Consider the following 18,309-nt stretch of genomic DNA (forward strand, 5'->3'; position numbering starts at 1 on the left):
CCAGCCCTCTTTTCCTGTGTACTTGGGTGTTGACTCCAGCCCTCCCCCTGGATAGCGGTGATCCTGTCTGGTGATGTCTAGGGCAGGAAGGGGTAGGGGCTCACCTCAGCAGAGGAATAGCCGGAGGAGGAGTATCTAGACATGTCAAAGTCATCATCGCTGGCCATGGAGGAAAGAGAGGGAAAGTGATTCCAAGAAATTAAGTAGAAAACTCTCTGCAATCCCATCTCCCCATTAGTCAGCATCCCACACCTCCTTCATAGTTCCAAAGAAAAGGTACAATCTCAATAAAAGCCATGCCTGCTGTGCAAATGCAGAATTTTTAAAGACAAGTTCCCTAGCCCCACCTTTGAAAATAAATTGCTATCCTTAACCTCCTTTGAAATATAGCAGGTGCTCCTTTTGCCCCCTTCCTTCTCACCTTTTTTTTTTTTCTAGACTCAAATCACCCTGACTTGCGGAGTTTTCCCAAAGCCCAAGTCTAGTCAGATGTTTTCCAAGGACTAGGGCTCCTCCCTGAGGGGGTGGGGCATTACGCATCACATTTTGCTAGCCAGGGACCACATCACAGGCCAGTTAGGTACAACCATTGGATCAGTTGTCCCAGGCTGAAAGCAGACAGCACAGGCCCCCCTTTCCTCTCTCTGCCACCTCCTTTAAGCCTCTGGTCCCTGCCACTGTAAAAAAAATTCCAGTCCCTGAAGAATTCACCCTTGGAGAGATTCTGGCTGAAGAATACTCCAATTCTGACATTATAGCAGGTATGGCCTGTATGGCCCACTTGTGCAACACAGGTTCCTTTGGTCTGCCCTGCTACCCCTAGGCCCCCATACACACCTGTCTGTGTCAAGGGCTACCAGTGGCTTCTCATCTGGGCTCTGGTCAAGCGAAGAGTAGCCTTTATTGGGGACGACCAGCCTGGGTGAAGAATTTTGGGAGTTGGATTGGCAAGTGGAGCATACAAACCTGGCAAGGGACTAGGTTGGGCCCCATCCTACCACTTCCTTCCTTCCCACCCTCCCCACCTTGGATCCTGTTGAGGCCGTCTCCTCTCAGAGAGGAGCTGGGCCTGAGGAGGGAGGGAAGAGGGGGAGGCTCAAGACCAGCAAAGATAGTTACTGGCTGGCAGGGTCCAGGTGGGGTAGGGAGGGCCTCTACCTCGTTCGGGCCATGACATTGTTCTTCTTGGGTTGCTGGTTGACAGGGCTACCCATGCTGCCGTTCTTCAGGGAGCCCTTCCGGGCCAGCTCCCGCTGCTTCTCTGCAGGAAAACATGGGAAGGAAGCTGTGTCCTGCCCTTGAGGCCACCCTGCCTTACCACTCAGGGCAGCCTGGGCTGGGCTTCCACTGTGAAACCAACTGCTCCTAGAAAGACTGAGGCAGGGACCCCAGCTCTAGGCCGCTGCTGCTTGGTGGATATGGTACCTGGCCCTGCACAACCTGAGGCAGACAGTCGGGGTGGGGGGGTGCAGAGAGGAGGCTGCCTCTATTTTCCAGGAACCACAACTCCCATGTCTAGTAGTTAGTGGGTACTTGATGCCAGGGAAAGGCTGGAGAGGGAGAGACAATCACAGAAGGATGAGACAGTCAGAGAGGGCTTTCTTTAGGTGACACCATGACCTGGAGAGAGGTGGGCATTCTAGGAAGGAGGGATAATATGTGCAAAAATGCATTTATAAGTGAGCACAAATGTGGCTTTGGATACAGGGGTGAAGAGAGAGGTTAGAGAAGTAAAATCCATTTATTCAGTCACTTATTCATTCAGCAAATATCCATGTCGCTAATCATATGTCAGGTTCTGTGCTTAGGGGCTGAAGACTCTCTCTGGTTACAAACTCAGAACATGAAGGACTTGAATGCCAGACAGAGGAGTTTGGGATTAACGTAGAAGGAAAAAGGAGCCACTGAAGGTTGTGATGTGGGAGGGGCAGAATTGGGCTGCAAGGTAGCGGACAGGAGGTTGGGGGAGCCCATTTGGCTACACTGCCTGAGTGGTGTTCCTGACTCCTTTGCCAAGGTCTGAGTTCTCCAAGGCTCCAGAGCCTACTAGGTTCATGGGACTGGCCATCAGGTGACCCACTCCACTTCCTGGTGTGTGACAACTGTTACAATAAGTAGCTGTCTGGGCCCTGGAGGAGCCCCATCTACCCTTCCCTACTCAACTCAAGTAAAGCCCAGATAGAGGAAAAGGAACTGTTAGGTGGAGAGGGACGCTAGGCAAAATGTCTCATAAAATAACCAAATGCTCCAGAGGGTAAGGATGAGAATGACCTTTACAGCTACTGTGACTCACTTTGAAATTTCCCCTGACCTCATGTCTCTGAATCTCTGTCTCCTGTGCTTTGACACTTTGACACTTTTTTCTTTGCCACTGCTCATCTGATTCCAGCTTTTTCCCAGCTTCTTTCCAGCAGATGGCAGATGCCATTACCACTCCAGGCCTCTAGGGGGTGCAATTTGCCTTAAAGTTCCTGGTGGTACTTGGTGCAACAGGGTCAATACTATGAATTTTCAGGAGGAGCTTTGATGGTAATGTAATGGGGAGAAAAAAAAGATGTTATTATAAAAGCATGCTAAAATTGTTTGAAATAGTGGGAAAAAGCAAAAAATAAACTGGAAAAAGCAAACTACAGACTACTATACAACCATTTAAAAGAATGAAGTCACTTTCTATATGCTGACATTGGAAGGAGCTCCAAGAGTTAAGACGTGGGAGGGGGAAGGCCAAGTTTCAGAAAATGTGCACGATATGATACCACTTATGTTAAAAATACAAAGTAAAAATACAAAGTAAAACTACAAAAACTAAAAAGGCTTGGAATAGTTACCTCTTAGGAGGAGAATGTAATGGGGGAGAGTAAAGAAGTTATGCTTGTTAAAATACTTGTATTGTTACATGAAACAATAATAGGCTGGGCGTGGTGGCTCACACCTGTAATCCCAGCACTCGGGAAGGCCGAGGTGGGCAGATCACTTGAAATCAGGAATGCAAGACCAGCTTGGCCAATGTGGCGAAACCCTATCTTTACTAAAAATACAAAAATTAGCCAGGTGTGGTGGTGCGTGCTTGTAATTCCAGCTACTTGAGAGGCTGAGGTAGAAGAATCACTTGAACCTGGGAGGCAGAGGTTGCAGTGAGACAAGATTGGGTCACTGCACTCCAGCCTGGGCAACAGAGCAAGACTCCATCTAAAAAACCCCAATAATAAATAAAATTGGCTGCAGTTTTAATCTGCTGTCCTAGGAATATGAACATATTCCACTGAGAGAACTATTCTTGTTTAGAAAAAAAGCTCAAGAGGCTCCCTGGGTGTGGTCTGGAAGGAGAGAAGCAAGCGAGGTAAGAAAAAAAATAGTAGTTGAATAATAAAAGTATAGGCCTCTGTGGAGAGAAGGGAGGAAGTTGTAGGGAAAGGGCCTTTCAGACTGAGGAGGCAGCAGTAATTGTTGGGCAGCAGGAGCCTGAGGAGGAAGATGGACAGGAGGGTGCCTCGGATGGCAGAGGAGCGTGGAAGGATAGTCATGACCTATACTTAATTGCAAACTCTTTCCTGTGTGTCCTATTTTGTAATTTCTCTTCAAGAAACCAAAGTTTTCATAGAAGTGTATTATTTACAGCAGCTGCAAGACAGTGAAACTTTGGTCCCTGAAGAGAGAGGGGCGACATGTGGGGTGAGGGGACAGCAATAGTGACAGGAGCTGTGGACAGTAGCCAGGAGCAAGGGGACTTCACAGGATCAGGCTGTACAGTAAACTGACTTTGGAGTAGACATGAGACAAAGCCACAAGGGAAACGTGACCCGGAAAGAAGGGGAGATATTTGGGTTTTCTAAGAAATGAAGGGGAAATTCCCCCCAATAGTGCCAACCAGGCCCTGAGATCTCTGGATGGGCTCAGGTTGTAATAGGGAGAAGGGCTCGGCTTCTAGGGTTGGAACCCTCATTCCTTTCTATCCCTTAGACATAGCAAGTAACACCCCACCTCTAAGGCAGCCTGATCCAGTGTTTGATGGGACTTCCAAGTCCTCTCTCTGGGATTCCATGCTTTTCCCCCAGCAGCTATCCCCCAGAATACCTGGAACATCCTTGGCTTCAGAGATGCCTCCTAGAGTTTCAGGCTCCTGCAGAGAACTGTAACTGCCCTCTTTGCCTGCAGGAGACAAGGTGCCTGGCAGTGCCAATGACTTGAAGTCGTGAGTCTTGGAATCATCTTGGCTGAGCTGGTTTATCTGTGGCACCTCATTGTTGACCCAGCCCAGAGCAACTTGTCTACTCCCCACATCTCCCTCACCCCCCAGACACACTCACCCAGCTTCACTTGGAGCGGGGATGGTTTGTAATTCATGGCTACTGACTCACCCTCCCGGGCGTCACAGTCTCCGTCTGAGATGGAAGCGGCGGCTGGGTCCTGTGGGGAGAAAGCAGTCAGACAGAGAGTTGTTAGAGAGTGAAGACAGGGGGCTGCTCTCAGCCCTGAAGCTAGCCTTCCCACCTGCCCCCTAGGCTTCTGTGAGCATTCACCCCTGACAGCAGGCAGGGCATTCAGAGAGAGAGGGAAAACCCATCTACTGTGGGACAAAATCACTGGGCTAGATAGAAAAACCAAGGAACTGGGTGTCTGTCCTCAAAGTCCTGTATGGTCCAGCCTCCTTCAGAAAGCCCGCCACGATTTCTTTAAACTCACAGGACTTCCTTCTCCTAACTCTCATACTAGTAGCCCTTCCCCTCAGGCCTTTTCTGTGTACTTGCTTAGCAAGGTCTTTCTAGGTTCCTGTGAGTTTAAGTCTAGGTTAAGGGGAGAGTAGTGTTCTCTGAGATCGGTCTCCTCCCTCTGTTTCCCAGTGCTGAACAGATGCCAGAGAACTGACTGGCCAAGCCACACCAGCCTTCAAGGCTACAGCCACTGGACAAAAAGAGATCTAGTGAGGACTTCTCCAGTTCACAAATGACACCTAAAGAGTGTCTCCTGGGAGAACCTGAAAGGTTGGCTAGGTATGGTAGGTGAGAAGACAAATAATGACAAACCAGCAGGTGGCCAGTTAGTCTTTTGCTGCCCAGAATACAAAACACTTGATTCTACAGATGGCCAGGAAGATAGGAAAGCACACATTTTGTGTATTGTCCCGAGTCTGGAACCTCTGACATCCTCCTCACTGCCCTCTCTGCTAACTTCCTCTCACAGGGCTGGGCCTTGTGCTGAAAGTCCTTTTTTTGGTAGGACTCTGTCACCTAGGTTGGAGTGCAGTGGCAATCTCAGCTCACTGCAAACTCCGACTCCCGGGTTCAAGCGATTCTCCTGCCCCAGCCTCCTGAGCAGTTGGGACTACAGGTGTGTGCACCACGCCCAGCTAATTTTTGTATTTTTAGTAGAGATGGGGTTCATCATATTGGCCAGGCTGGTCTTGAACTCCTGACCTTGTGATCCGCCCACCTCAGCCTCCTAAAGTGCTGGGATTACAGGTGTGAGCCACGGCACCCGGCCCAAAGTCCTTATCTAGCCTTGCCATCCCCTCACAAATACCCTTCTCTGCTGCAATATCCAGAGCCCTAGCCCACCCTGCCTCAGTCAGCTGGAGGTAGCTGAGGTCATCTGCATTCTTCCTGAGACACTGATGGCCAACCATTTATAGGGGTGATAACATCCTAGTTGTGTTTGCATTTTAACCAGGGCCTGTAGAGTGCTAAGCCTAAGGTGTGAGGAGTGCAGAGGGGATCCAAGGCTGCTGTGTGTTCTGCCTCTGAGGATGCAGGGAGTAGACAGATGGGCATGTAGAATGCTGCCATGGTGTCAGGCCCAGGGATCTGAATGACTGCTGGTAATCCAGCAAGGAAAGGATATATAACCAGTATGGTGGCTTCTGTTCCCTTTAAAATGAGGCAGTGGGAATGAAAACATGCTTTTCACTAAGGGGAAAGGGAAAAGTCTAGAATGTTTGGGAGGGAAATCTTGGCCTTGTTTGTGTTCTTTCAGGCCATGCAGAGCACATCCTTAGCCCTGACTGAGTAGGAGAAGAGCAGGAAGCTTTGCTCAGAAAGAAAGGCTGAGTGCTGCAGTCTCTGCATCTTGGGCCATTTCCCATGCTGCAAGTCCTTCATCCTTCCTGGCTCAGCAACCTCCTTGAGAGACTCATAGCACCTGTGCCACACAGCCTTGGAGAAGCAAACCTCTAGTGGCCCTGAGATGCCTCTCTGTAGCCAGAACACCCTCTCAGCTGCCACCTGCAGGGAGGTAGAGATGGAACAGCTGGGCTCTGGATTTCCTGTGGGCCTCAGAAAGTGCTCACTACAAAGCAGCCAGAGGGAAGGCTTTTTAAAGGACAAATCCTATAAACATGCTGGTGGGACCCTACCAGGGCAGCACTGGCGCATTTCCAAGTCCCAAGTCACATTCCTTCACCTTTTTTGTAGCATTTGTCACGTGTCACATATACCACATGCATTTGGAAAAGGCTTCCTCCCTTGGCTCATCTCTTGCCTCTTTGACCATCATTTCTCTGTCCTCCCACAACCCTTTGCCTCCTCTGTAGGGTGCTGCTCTCGGCCCTCCTCTCTCTCCTTGGGGAGCCCTGATGTCTCCTATAGTTTGGATTGGCATTTTTATATTGATGACTTCTAAATCTTTGGCCTTTCAATCCTGCTTCCCCTCCTTAACTCTCCACCCCATCTATCATATGAGAGTGTTAGGCCTTACCATTCTTTCTCTAGGGCTGATTAAAAAAAACCCAAGCCCTTAGACACTTGGGGCTAACTTTGTACTCCTCAGTGCAGATGACTTCATCAGAGTTTCTTCTTTCAGTCTGGAGTACTGGGTGTAAATGGTAACATGGGAGGTAGATTGTGCAGGAAGGACAGGGTCTGGAAAGCTGTTGAGCAACTCTGGTCACAGGGACCTACATGTGGCCCTTCAGGCCTACTGGGCAGTTCCTGGTGGTATGTGATCCTGAATGAAACTGCCAACTCCTTTGGGCCACGACTCATGGTGGGCCTGACCAAGGGGCAGAGCCCTAGGTTGAGAGGCCCCATGCAAAGCCCACCATTCAGCATCTCCTCCATCACTATCCGTAACAGAAGGCCACCTTAGTGGCAAGCACAAAGATCTCTGGCACTGTGCCTACAAACTTAAGCCTTTACTGTGAGCTTCCTCTGTGTCTTCCCTTAGAAATGCAGCCAATGTACCACAACCATCACATGGCAATGTAATCAGGGAGATTAAATGTAAAATATTCATGAATGTAAGTATCAGAAAAGACTCCAGGCAGAAGGAAGTGCCTGGCTCCAAGAAATCAGGGAGAATTTAAAGTGCCCCCCAAGGACATCTGAAGGCGTTAGCTAGATCCGGGAACTAGAGTGGGGATTAACAAGATTATTAATAAACACTCAGCAGAGACAGACATTGAAATGCATCTCTAACAGCAGCCCATGTTTCTGCAACCCTTCAAATAAATTCTCCAAAGACTACAGAGATGATTAATAGCCCAGCCTCACTGTTTCTGGGACAGGATATATAGGCTAATGGCCAGTGCAAAGCCAATATAGCTAGAGGAAGGCAAAAGCATCAGAAGACTCCTTAAAATCATAATAGTTTGGTCCACTGATTTTCATTAAACTGTGTTCCCTGAGTGACTGTGAGGGGGGAACAATAGGATGGGGGTCTGGCTTCCCTTTAACAAGGGTAGATTCACCTTTTTTTCATTTATGTATTAGCCTTTTGCAACATTTTGTTGGAGAAAATTTTTTTTTTTTTAGGTTAAAATCTTTTGATTTTAAATCTTTAAAAATGTTTTATTATGGAAATTATTATAGCAAGTAGAGAAAACAATGTAGTGAGATCATGGGTACCTATCACCGGCTTCAACAAATATCAACTTATCAACCCATTCTTTTTAAAAATGAGGAAACTGGGCCCAGAGGGGAAGTGTCTTACCCAAGGTCAGTGATGGGAGTCAATAATCTTTCAAAGCATATAGGGAGGGACATAGGGAAGAGAACATGACTTGGGCTTGAAGCTAAAGACAGGCCCTCTGGGAGGCTGATCCTTTCCTGCAGGCCCAAGCATCAGTCTGCATATTAACCTCTTCCCTTGTCTCCCTGCCCCAGGGCTGCACCAACTCATGAACTGTCTTTAGCTGGCTGGCCTTACTTGTTGGAGCTGTGGGTAGTGCAGTCAATACAACTGTAGGCTGGGACCTAAGAAATCCCAGAAAAGCAGGCTAGAATTGCGTGGGTAAAAAAGGGAAACAAAGAAAAAAACCAAGTGTAGAACCTTTAAGGCTCATGCCTGGAGTCTTAAGGAGGAGGACTTGGAGAAGTAGATGGAAGAGTCTGTTTTCCTGAATGACTCGCAGACCTTTACAGGCTACTCTGGTAGGACTCTGGGTGGCAAAAAAGAAGACTTGTAGCGGGTCTTGTAGTTCCTAATGTATGTCTTCAGATCCATGGGCTCATCTGATTCACATAAGTCCCGGTAGACATGTGATTGCCTCCCCAACATTCAAATTATACTCCTCCTCCACTGGGCAACAGACATATGGCTTGGATGGGCTGACCTCACTCTCAGTGCTAAGGGGATGCTCTGATAAAGGAAGACAGTCTACACAATCCCATCCTCCTTGCCACACAGACTGAAAGGAATAGTGTTTTGTTGTTGTTGTTTCTTCTTTTCTTTTTTTTTTTTAGACGGAGTTTCACTCTTGTTACCCAGGCTGGAGTGCAATGGCGCAATCTCGGCTCACCGCAACCTCTGCCTCCTGGGTTCAGGCAATTCTCCTGCCTCAACCTCCTGAGTCGCTGGGATTACAGGCACGCGCCACCATGCCCAGCTAATGTTTTGTATTTTTAGTAGAGACAGGGTTTCACCATGTTGACTAGGATGGTCTCGATCTCTTGACCTTGTGATCCACCTGCCTCGGCCTCCCAAAGTGCTGGGATTACAGGCTTGAGCCACCGCGCCTGGCTCTTTCTATTTTTTGAGATGGAGTTTCACTCTTGTTGCCCAGTCTGGAGTGCAATGGCACAATCTTGGCTCACCACAACTTCCACTTCCTGGGTTCAAGTGATTTTTCTGCCTCAGCCTCTTGAGTAGCTGAGATTACAGGCATATGCCACCATGCCCGGCTAATTTTTTTTATTTTTTGTAGAGATGGGGTTTTTCCACATTGGTCAGGCTGGTCTCGAACTCCTGACCTCAGGTAATCCGCCTGCCTTGGCCTCCCAAAGTGCTGGGATTACAGGCATGCGCCACTGCACCTGGCTAACTGAAAGGAATATTGTAATGGTTAAAAGCACAGATTCTGGAGCCAGAGTGCTTAGGTTCAAATTCCAGCTCCTCCAGTTACTAGCTGTACTATCTGGGTTTCACCTTCCTCTTCTGTAAATGGGACTAACACTAATACCTAGGTCAGGGGTTCTTTTGAGGATAAAAGGAGTTAATATGTATTAAGCAGTTAGAATAATCCTTAGCATAGTATATCTTGAGCAGTATATCCATGTTAACTATAAAGATATCATTAGTATAGGTTCAGTGAGGCCTACACTACCATGGTCAGTGTGCATTAGGAATGGCTGGCCTGCAGCTGCAGCCCTGATACCACCATATAGGCTGGGGCCTGGCTTATATATGGAGGTATCTGTGGAAAAGGTATACCCTCCTTAGTGTGAGGAAAGGCCTGACCACAGGTCACACTGTTTCCTCTCTTTCCTCACTCCAGTGTGATACAATTCTTTCATTTATTTAATGATGCTAGGGCTCACAAATATAAATAGAAAAAGAGTCCCAGCTGGGCATGCTGGCATGCACCTGTAGTCCCATATACTAAGGCAGGAGGATCACTTAAACCCAGGAGTTCAAGTCGAGTCTGCACAACATATTGACATGACACCCTGTCTCTAAAAATAAAAGAAAATAAATCAGTCCCATCTTTAAGAAGCTCCCAATAATTATTAATAGAGGTAACCAAGAGCTATATAAAAGTAGAGGGAATGGGACAAAGGGAGGGTGGTCAAAGGAGACACTTGAAAAGATCTCAAAACATTAGGTCACCAGTTAGTTTAAGAGCGAGGAGTAAGGGCATTCAGGGAACATGTGAAAAGTCTCAGAAGCATGACACTAGCACAGTACATTCAAAGAATAGTTGGCATTTTGCTATAGTTGAAACTTAGAAGGTATGCTGAAAGGTTGCAGGAAATCAAGTTGGCGGAGTCAGGAGGGAGCTCAGATCATGCTGGAGGGTGGGCTTTGATTTTTTTCTTTACTCAGAAGATGATGGGAAGTCAGTGAAGCCTTAAGCAAGGAATAACATGATCAGATTCGAGATGGAAAAGGATCCTCCGATAGCCATGTACAAGATGGGTGGGAAGGGAGTGAGATTGGAGGTAAGGATAATTAGGAAACTACTGCAACAATGCCAGCAAGAGATAACAGGGGCCTGAACCAAGCAGCAGCAGAAGATAAAAGGACAGAAAGGAAGATGTCAAAAAAAGAGTAGAATTGGCAGGTTTCTGATATGAAATGTAAAACAAAGGGTCTGGACATTCCTAGTTTTCTGTCTGGAGTTAACTGGGAAGAGTTCTAATTACTAAGACTAGTTATTAAACACAGAAGGCACAACTGCATTGCTAGGGAAAATTAGATGAGTTCATTTGGGAACATGTTGAATTTTGAGGTATCTTTTGGACACTCAGATGATATCACTAGTTGGTAGGATTTGATATGGGAGCTCAGAAAATAGGTGTGGGCTGGTGATAATGGAAGTCACAGAGAAGAATAAGTTCACTCAGAATGAGCAGAGAGAAAAACAAAAACCAAGGATGAAGTTCTGGGATATATCCAACTGTAGGTAATGAATGGAAGAAGGAGACTGGGTAGAAGCAGAGAGTAGAACTAGGAACCATTCAAGTAGAGTTTCAAGGTGGAATAAATCAACAGTGTCAAATAAGCAGATGCGTCCATAAGATAAAGACTAAATTTAGAAATAAGGAAGTCATAGGTAGTCTCAGTGAACACAATTTTAGCTGGTAGAAACAGAGTCCAGATGATGGCATTTAAGGGAAAAGGAGCAAGACTGAGAAGGGAAAGAATGAGAATGGGAGCTTTAGAGGGAGAATGGGAGCTCCTAAAGTGGGAGCTTTAGAGTTGTAGAATTTTTTTAGAGCTAGGGAACACCAGATCTGTCTTAGACTGAGGGGAAGGAAGCTGTGTAGAAAAGGAGATGTTTGAGGGGGCATGGTCTTTAAGGAATCATGAGCAGGTGGAGCCAGAACTTTGGACCATAGGAAGGAGTCTCTTTATCAAAATAGGAGGGAAGTAAGGAAGGTGAGGAAAGGAGGAAGAGAGGTAGGGGATTCAGATAACATGGAGGCAGAAAGGGGATGGAAAGTTAGGGGAACTCTTCCCTAAAAAACTAATTAGCAAAAGGAAGGAAGTGGACACTAAGGGGTTGGGGAAAAGAGGGATATTTAGTGGCTGGCCAGAGTGGAAGGAGATCAGACTGGCTGGGCTCTCAGCGGCAATCCTCATCCTTCACCCACTCATGATCTAGTCTCGAGGATGAAAGGCGCTCTCCGTCGTGCTGAACAATCTTGCTGTTTTGTGGACTGAACATGATAATCCAGGATAGAGACATGATTCAATATCAGCTTTCCCAAGAAGAGAAGGTGACCTCTGTTCTCACCTCCAAGTAGTAATTTTCAGGAAGATGAAAACTGAAATGGATTTAGAGTGAGATATGAAGAGGCAAAGCACTCATACCAATTCTATCTAACCTTTCTTCACAGAACACAGAATAATTTTCCTTTAGTTTTAAGGCTAATCAGGGGAGGCAGTTCTGAGTTGGAGAATGCTGAAAGGCTACCTCTCGAATAAAGTCATGTCTTTACCTGTTTATTTTCCCTGGGTTGTGGGTAAGCCCCCATATAGGCACCAAGGAATGAGAGCTAAGTAGAACTCTGGCACAGTTAGGGCTTGAGGAATATCTCACTTTATAGTGTTACTACTCAGCTATTTCCTTTTATATAATCCTTTACATAATCATATATTAGTTTATATAATTAGGACTTGAAGAATCCCTTTATATAATCCTCTCTATATAATCATATAATAGTTGATAGTATGAGTGCCTAAAGAATATTTCCCTACATATATACCTATAATTATATCTTAGCTCATAATCAGAGGAATGCCTAGAGTGGACACAGTACAGACCATGAATTAAGGAATAAGCAGCTTATAATCGGAGGAATGCGTAGAGCAGACACAGTGCAGAGCATGATTTAAGGGAAAAACCGTTATACCAGGACAAGAATCCATGGCCCAGGCGGCAGCGTTCAGTATTGTAAAGATACCCGCTATATGGCAGGCTTGGGGCAAGAGCCACTCCTCATAAAGCAGTTGTAGGACCTTGCTCTAGTTCTTGTGGAAGGCTGCCCTCAGAACGGCAATCCACCTTGGTGACTGTGAACTTTATCAGCTCTTGCTACTGTGCTACTTGAAAAGCATCTTCCCATAGAACCCATTGGAAACTGCCAGAAGATGGCAGTAACCTTGACAGCTCTGTCACTGCTATGTGACTTTAAAACATCCTCCTATAAATCTTCTTAGAAGTAGTTTGCCCATAGATAGAAGTATTGCACACTGCACCCTCTTCACTGCGCACGGCCCACCTTTAAGCCTCAGTGACCTAATGGGGGTGGAACCCTTACTGCATACGGCCCTTGCCTTCATGGGAACGGGCCCCTTGCTGTGCACTGTCCACCTCCTGGCCTAGGTGACCTAATGGGAGTGGACACCATGTTTTATTGCTCACGACCCTATCACTATCCTTAAAGATGATTTCACTCACTGCCCTGCCCCCTAACCTATACACAATAAATACTCATGCTTCTGGACATTCGGGGCCTTGCCTGACTGCTTATAGGTGGCGTGGCCCCCCAATCCCAGCTGCGTTTTCCTTGTACTTCTGTGTCCTGTCTCTTTATTTCTCGGATCCTGCACCTCAGCACAGCATAAGGCACACCCATGACCTGTGGGGCCATCAGCCCTACACTGGGTAATAGCAGGAGGCAAGATAGACAGAAAAACAGAAAGCAGAAACCAGGGCCAGGAAGGATAGTGCTGATAAGAAACAGGAAGTCAGGGAAGGTCTGTGGCTGAGGCCACTCTCTGACAAGTGGGCACAATAAAATAGAGCATCAAAGACCAGCTCTGTTCCTTATCACAAATTTATCGAGTGGTCAGCTGAGAAACTACTTAGGGCTGTGGTCTTCCTGTTCAGGGCCATGCCATTCCAAAACATCTCATGGCAGTGTGTAGAAATAACCACGCTTAGGTATCATATTTTATAGGGAGATCCAGAATATAACTCAACTTCACTAAGTGCTCATGTTTGGGTATAAGTCTTGCCTCTGGTCCAAGAATATTTAGTAACAATCTATGCGTTAGTTAGATGGCTTTACTTCCCTGCAGAGGGCTGTCCATTCAGCCTAAGGCATTCCCATCTTCTCTGACTCCACACCTCAACATATGAAATCATCTGGCCAATGACAGTTCTTACTCTGCAGTATGGCCTGAAGTTACACCTCAACACAGTGGCCATTTCTGAATCTCATTGTTGGGCACCTCCTGTTTTTGTTCCCTATCTCCTTTTCTCCAAGATTTCTCCAGGCACTGCCTGCAGAGCCAGGGAATTACCCAGGACTTATATCTTTTTGAGACATATTAAGATCCTTAGGGGATAGGTGCAGCAAACTACCAAGGTACATGTATACCTATGTAACAAACCTGCATGTTCTGCACATGTGTCCCAGAACTTAAAGTAAAATAAAATAAATAAATAAAAAGATCCTTAGGGATCCCACTTATAGCAAAGGACAAAGACTTCTCACAGGGATTAGGTCTTTGTGGGATATCTAGAGGAGAATAAGGGAAACATAATGGAGAGGATCTCTCCAAGTGTTAGTGAGTCCTAAAAATCGGGGCAGAACAGAAAATCTGGAGAGAAAGCTTGTGAAGCCTACATTTGGGAGAGAGGGCAGAGAATCCTGGGTGGCTCAGGGAGCCCCCTCTTACTAGTCTAGATCTCCCAAATCTTCTAAGTTTTCTTTAATAGAAGACCCAATTCAAACAAAGTCAACACACTGAGTGTCCACTCTCCAGCTCTGGACTATAAGCTGGAAGTAGAATGCAGAGGAGGAAAGCCTCTCCTCTCCTTTTCCCTCCCTTTCTACCCTTTCCCCTCCCTTCCTCTCCTTTCCCCTCCTTTTTTCTTTTGTTTCATTATTTTTCTTTCTTTTTTATTCCTCTTACTTTTTTAGAGACAGGTTCTCACTCTGTCACCCAGGCTGGAGTGCAGTGGTGCTGTCATAGCTCACTGTAACCTCCTGTGCTGAAGTGACCACCTGCCTCAGCCCACTGAGTAACTAGGACTATAGGCACACACAACCACTATACCTGGCTAATTTTTTTTTTTTCTAGAGAGGGGTTCTCACTATGATGCCCAAGTTGGGAAAGCACTCTTTTCTTTATACATACCACACTTCCACAGAACATTTGCATTTTGGGGTAAAGTCAGTTCACCAAAAAGAAATGGGAAGGATTATCATGTTTGGGCTAGAATTTGGGAGTTCCAACTGGTCTTGGGAGTAGCTGAGGATTTTCTGACTCCTTAAACAGCTGCTAGGATAGAATTCATTACTAAAATTAAGCACTGCCAAGCCTTAGTATCTTTAATGGTATCTGTCACTGGGACAACTAAAATGGAGAAGGGTGCTACTGCCCCAGGCCTAGTAACAACTGTATCTATGAAAAGTTTTATAGATTTTTTCTACTATAAAGTAATACATGCTAACATTTTTAAAAATCACCTTTAGGTTTACCACCTTGAGGAAAACCCTTGTTAATGTTCTACTGTATCTGAGTCTTTTGCATATATTATAGCAGCAACACTCTGGGGTTTCCCTTCCTTCTTTGGGAGTTGGTGCTGTTCCCATCTTCATGGTCATACGGGTGAGCCTCCAGGAACTATGCTGGTTCTATGTGATTCCACCCCTTTGGATATATGCTTGGATGAGGCAGAGCGAATTAGTCTCCCCCGGAATCAGGAAGTGGGACTTAAAAGGAGATGTAAAGTTCAAGACTGTGGATTGGGTAACAGAGAGAGCCACTGGGGAGGGAAACAAGAATACAGCTGAAGTTCAGAAATAAGTAAATGCAAGAGATTGTGAGAGTGCTCCCGAGGTTTCAGGCCCTTGTTCTAGAGTCTGCCTTACCCATCCAAATTCTGACTTAATACTGTGCTTAGACATTGTAAGAAACCCAGCGTAGGCAACATAGCAAGATGCTGACTCTCCAAAAACAAAAACAAACAAACAAACAAATTAGCCAGGTGTGGTGGTGCACACCTGTAGTCCCAGCTACTCGGGAGGCTGAGGTGGGAGAATTGCCTGAGAGCAGGAGATCGAGGATGTAGTGAGCCATGATTGTGCCATTGCATTCCAGCCTGAGTGACAGAGTGAGATCCTGTCTCAAAAAAAAAAAAAAAAAAAAAAAAAACCAAAAAAAAAAAAAAAAAAAAAAAAAAGAAAGAAAGAAAAAGAAAGAATCCTTAGTCTCTTTCTTAGCTTAAATTAGCTTCAGTTGCATTTTTAAATTTTGTTACTATAATCACAGAGTACCAACTAATACATGTGCATTTTAAAGAACATACTATATTTTGTGGCTGGGCGCTGTGGTTCACGCCTGTAATCCCAGCACTTTGTGAGGCTGAAGCAGGAGGATCACTTGAGACCAGGAGTTCAAGACCCGCTGGCCAACATGGCAAAACTCCTTCTCTACTAAAAAATATAAAAATTAGCCAGGTGTGCTGGGGCGCTGAGGCATGAGAATCACTTGAACCTGGGAGGTGGAGGTTGCAGTCTGCCAAGATCACACCACTGCACTCTAGCCTGGGCAACAGAGTGAGACTCTGTCTCAAAAAAAAAAAGTATTACATTTTGTATTCTGTATTTTAAAAAATTATTATCAGAACATAATCAGCTCTCCATATATATATATATATATATATATATATTTTTTTTTTTTTTAATAGAGGCAGGGTCTTGCTTGTTGCTCAGGATGGAGCGCAGTGGCTATTCACAGGCACAATCATAGCTCATTATGGCCTTGAACTCCTAGACTCAAGTGATCCTACTTCAGCTTCCTGAGTATCTGGGATTACAGGTACATGCCACTGCACCTAGCTTTATATTCTTCTTTTTTTTTTTTTCAGGAGTCAGAGTCTCACTCTGTCGCCTAGGCTGGAGTGAAGTGGCGTGATCTAGGCTCATTGCCTGAGCCTTGCAAGTAGCTGGGATTACAGGCCTGCGCCACCCATGCCTGGCTAATTTTTGTATTTTTATTAGACAGGGTTTTGCCATGTTGGCCAGGCTGGTTTCGAACTCCTGGCCTCAAGTGATCCTCCTGCCTTGGCCTCCCAAAGTGCTGGGATTACAGGTGTGAGCCACTGTGCCCAGCCCTTAGCTTTATATTCTTCCATAGTTTTTGTAACTATCAGTTTAATGGCTGCATTATATCCATAGAGAGGATGTATAGTAACTTTGCAACCATTCATTTATTTTTGAAATTCAAATTTTTTGCAACTTTTCACTATTACAGATAATACTACACTGAAATCCACATATATTTACATTTAGGATCATTTCCTAAATAAAGTAGATTACTAAGTAAAAAACATGAGTGCTTTTAAGTTTCTTGATAGATATTGCCAAAATGCTTTCCCAAAGGATTGTTCCAATTTACAATGCCTCCAGTCATGACATGTTCCAATTTACAATGCCTCCAGTCATGACAGAGCATAGCTAGCTTTTAATGCTTTATTTTTCACCGTGTGCCAGAGAATTTTAGGTCATCTGAAATTCTCTTCCAAGAGAGCTCTGTTCCAGTCCTCATTTACCTGGTTCCCTCTGGGGAATCGTCTTTCATAGAACAGAATTTCCTCTGGGTATCACCTGCCAGACAAAATACTCCTGACTTGAGGCCACCAATTAAGAACAAAAGGAGGGAAGACTCTTACACTGAAGATTGGGAAGGGCTTTAAGTGGAGCACCAGTGCTGGCTGGCAACTGGCCATTGTGCTTTAGCCAGTCCTCCCCGTGCCAGCATGTCAGCTATAGGTACTGTGACTGTAATTGCAGACCCAGAAAGCAAATCTCACAGAGTGTCTCCCTTGCTTTTAGACGTGGGGTAGGAAAATTAACCAAAGTGGCTCCGGGGTTATCCCAGCTATGGCAGCAGCTCCTTACCTATTATTTAGTTTTCAGAAACAGGAGAGAAAAGGATAGTGAAAGTATGAAGTTGGTAGTGAGATGGCAAAAAAAAAAAAAAAAAAAAAAAGGATTTTTGAGATGAAGAGACAGGAGGCCAGTGAACTTTTAAAAAATGATTTAGAACCCTGCCCTGCTTCTTCATGGTTAGGAAAAGACTGATGTCTTAGATTGATGCTCTGCTATTCATTCTAAAAAGCCTTCATTTTGGAGATAAGATAAATACCTCAACTTAGGGATACTCACTGTAGCTATGGCTTGGGGGAAGCCTATGCATTAGGGCCTAAGGGCCAAGCCTCATGACCCAGGAGGTAGGCACCAGAGTCATAAGTGGAGAAGGCTTACTTCCTTCTGGGAGGACTGGCTTGGCCTAATCCTGACCCTCATCCCCTGAGCCAGATGTTGAAGAGGCTCCTGCATCAGTTACCCTTGGACCAGCTTAAGACATAAGTCTTGGCCTATGTCAAGTCTTGTGACCTACAAGGTCTTTGAACCCCACATCACCTTCGCCTCCCCCATTTCAATCTCTTTAGGGAAAGATTATCTCATTTAATGGAGAAAGGGGTTAAGGTGCAAAGTTCTTTAAAAATAGATCTACAGGCCGGGCGTGGTGGCTCACGCCTGTAATCCCAGCACTTTGGGAGGCCGAGGCGGGTGGATCATGAGGTCAAGAGATCGAGACCATCCTGGTCAACATGGTGAAACCCCGTCTCTACTAAAAATACAAAACATTAGCTGGGCATGGTGGCGTGTGCCTGTAATCCCAGCTACTCAGGAGGCTGAGGCAGGAGAATTGCCTGAACCCAGGAGGCGGAGGTTGCGGTGAGCCGAGATCGCGCCATTGCACTCCAGCCTGGGTAACAAGAGTGAAACTCTGTCTCAAAAAAAAAAAAAATAGATCTACAATGGTTAAAATTGGCTGGGCGCAGTGGCTTATGCCTATAATCCCAGCACTTTGGGAGGCCCAAAGTGGGTGGATCACTTGAGGCCAGGAGTT

General features: G+C 45.8%; 1 protein-coding gene across 4 annotated transcripts in view; it reads right to left on the reverse strand.

The window, feature by feature from the left end:
• FAM219A (family with sequence similarity 219 member A) overlaps nt 1–18,309 on the reverse strand; it is a 62,335-nt gene that overhangs the window by 3,345 nt on the left and 40,681 nt on the right. For 2 of the 4 annotated variants that reach the window (XM_017542988.1, XM_017542987.1), the window contains exons 2-5: nt 4,359–4,407; nt 1,159–1,261; nt 838–918; nt 105–159 (exon numbers count right to left, since the gene is read on the reverse strand). In XM_017542988.1, the coding sequence (XP_017398477.1) occupies nt 105–159; nt 838–918; nt 1,159–1,261; nt 4,359–4,407 (288 nt within the window). Of the gene's footprint in view, nt 1–104; nt 160–837; nt 919–1,158; nt 1,262–4,307; nt 4,408–18,309 lie in introns of all 4 variants that reach the window. The other 2 variants (XM_017542985.1, XM_017542986.2) reach the window with 1 other exon arrangement.

This window comes from Cebus imitator, unplaced genomic scaffold, assembly GCF_001604975.1.
Source record: "Cebus imitator isolate Cc_AM_T3 unplaced genomic scaffold, Cebus_imitator-1.0 Scaffold149, whole genome shotgun sequence".
Taxonomy (NCBI): Eukaryota; Metazoa; Chordata; class Mammalia; order Primates; family Cebidae; genus Cebus; species Cebus imitator.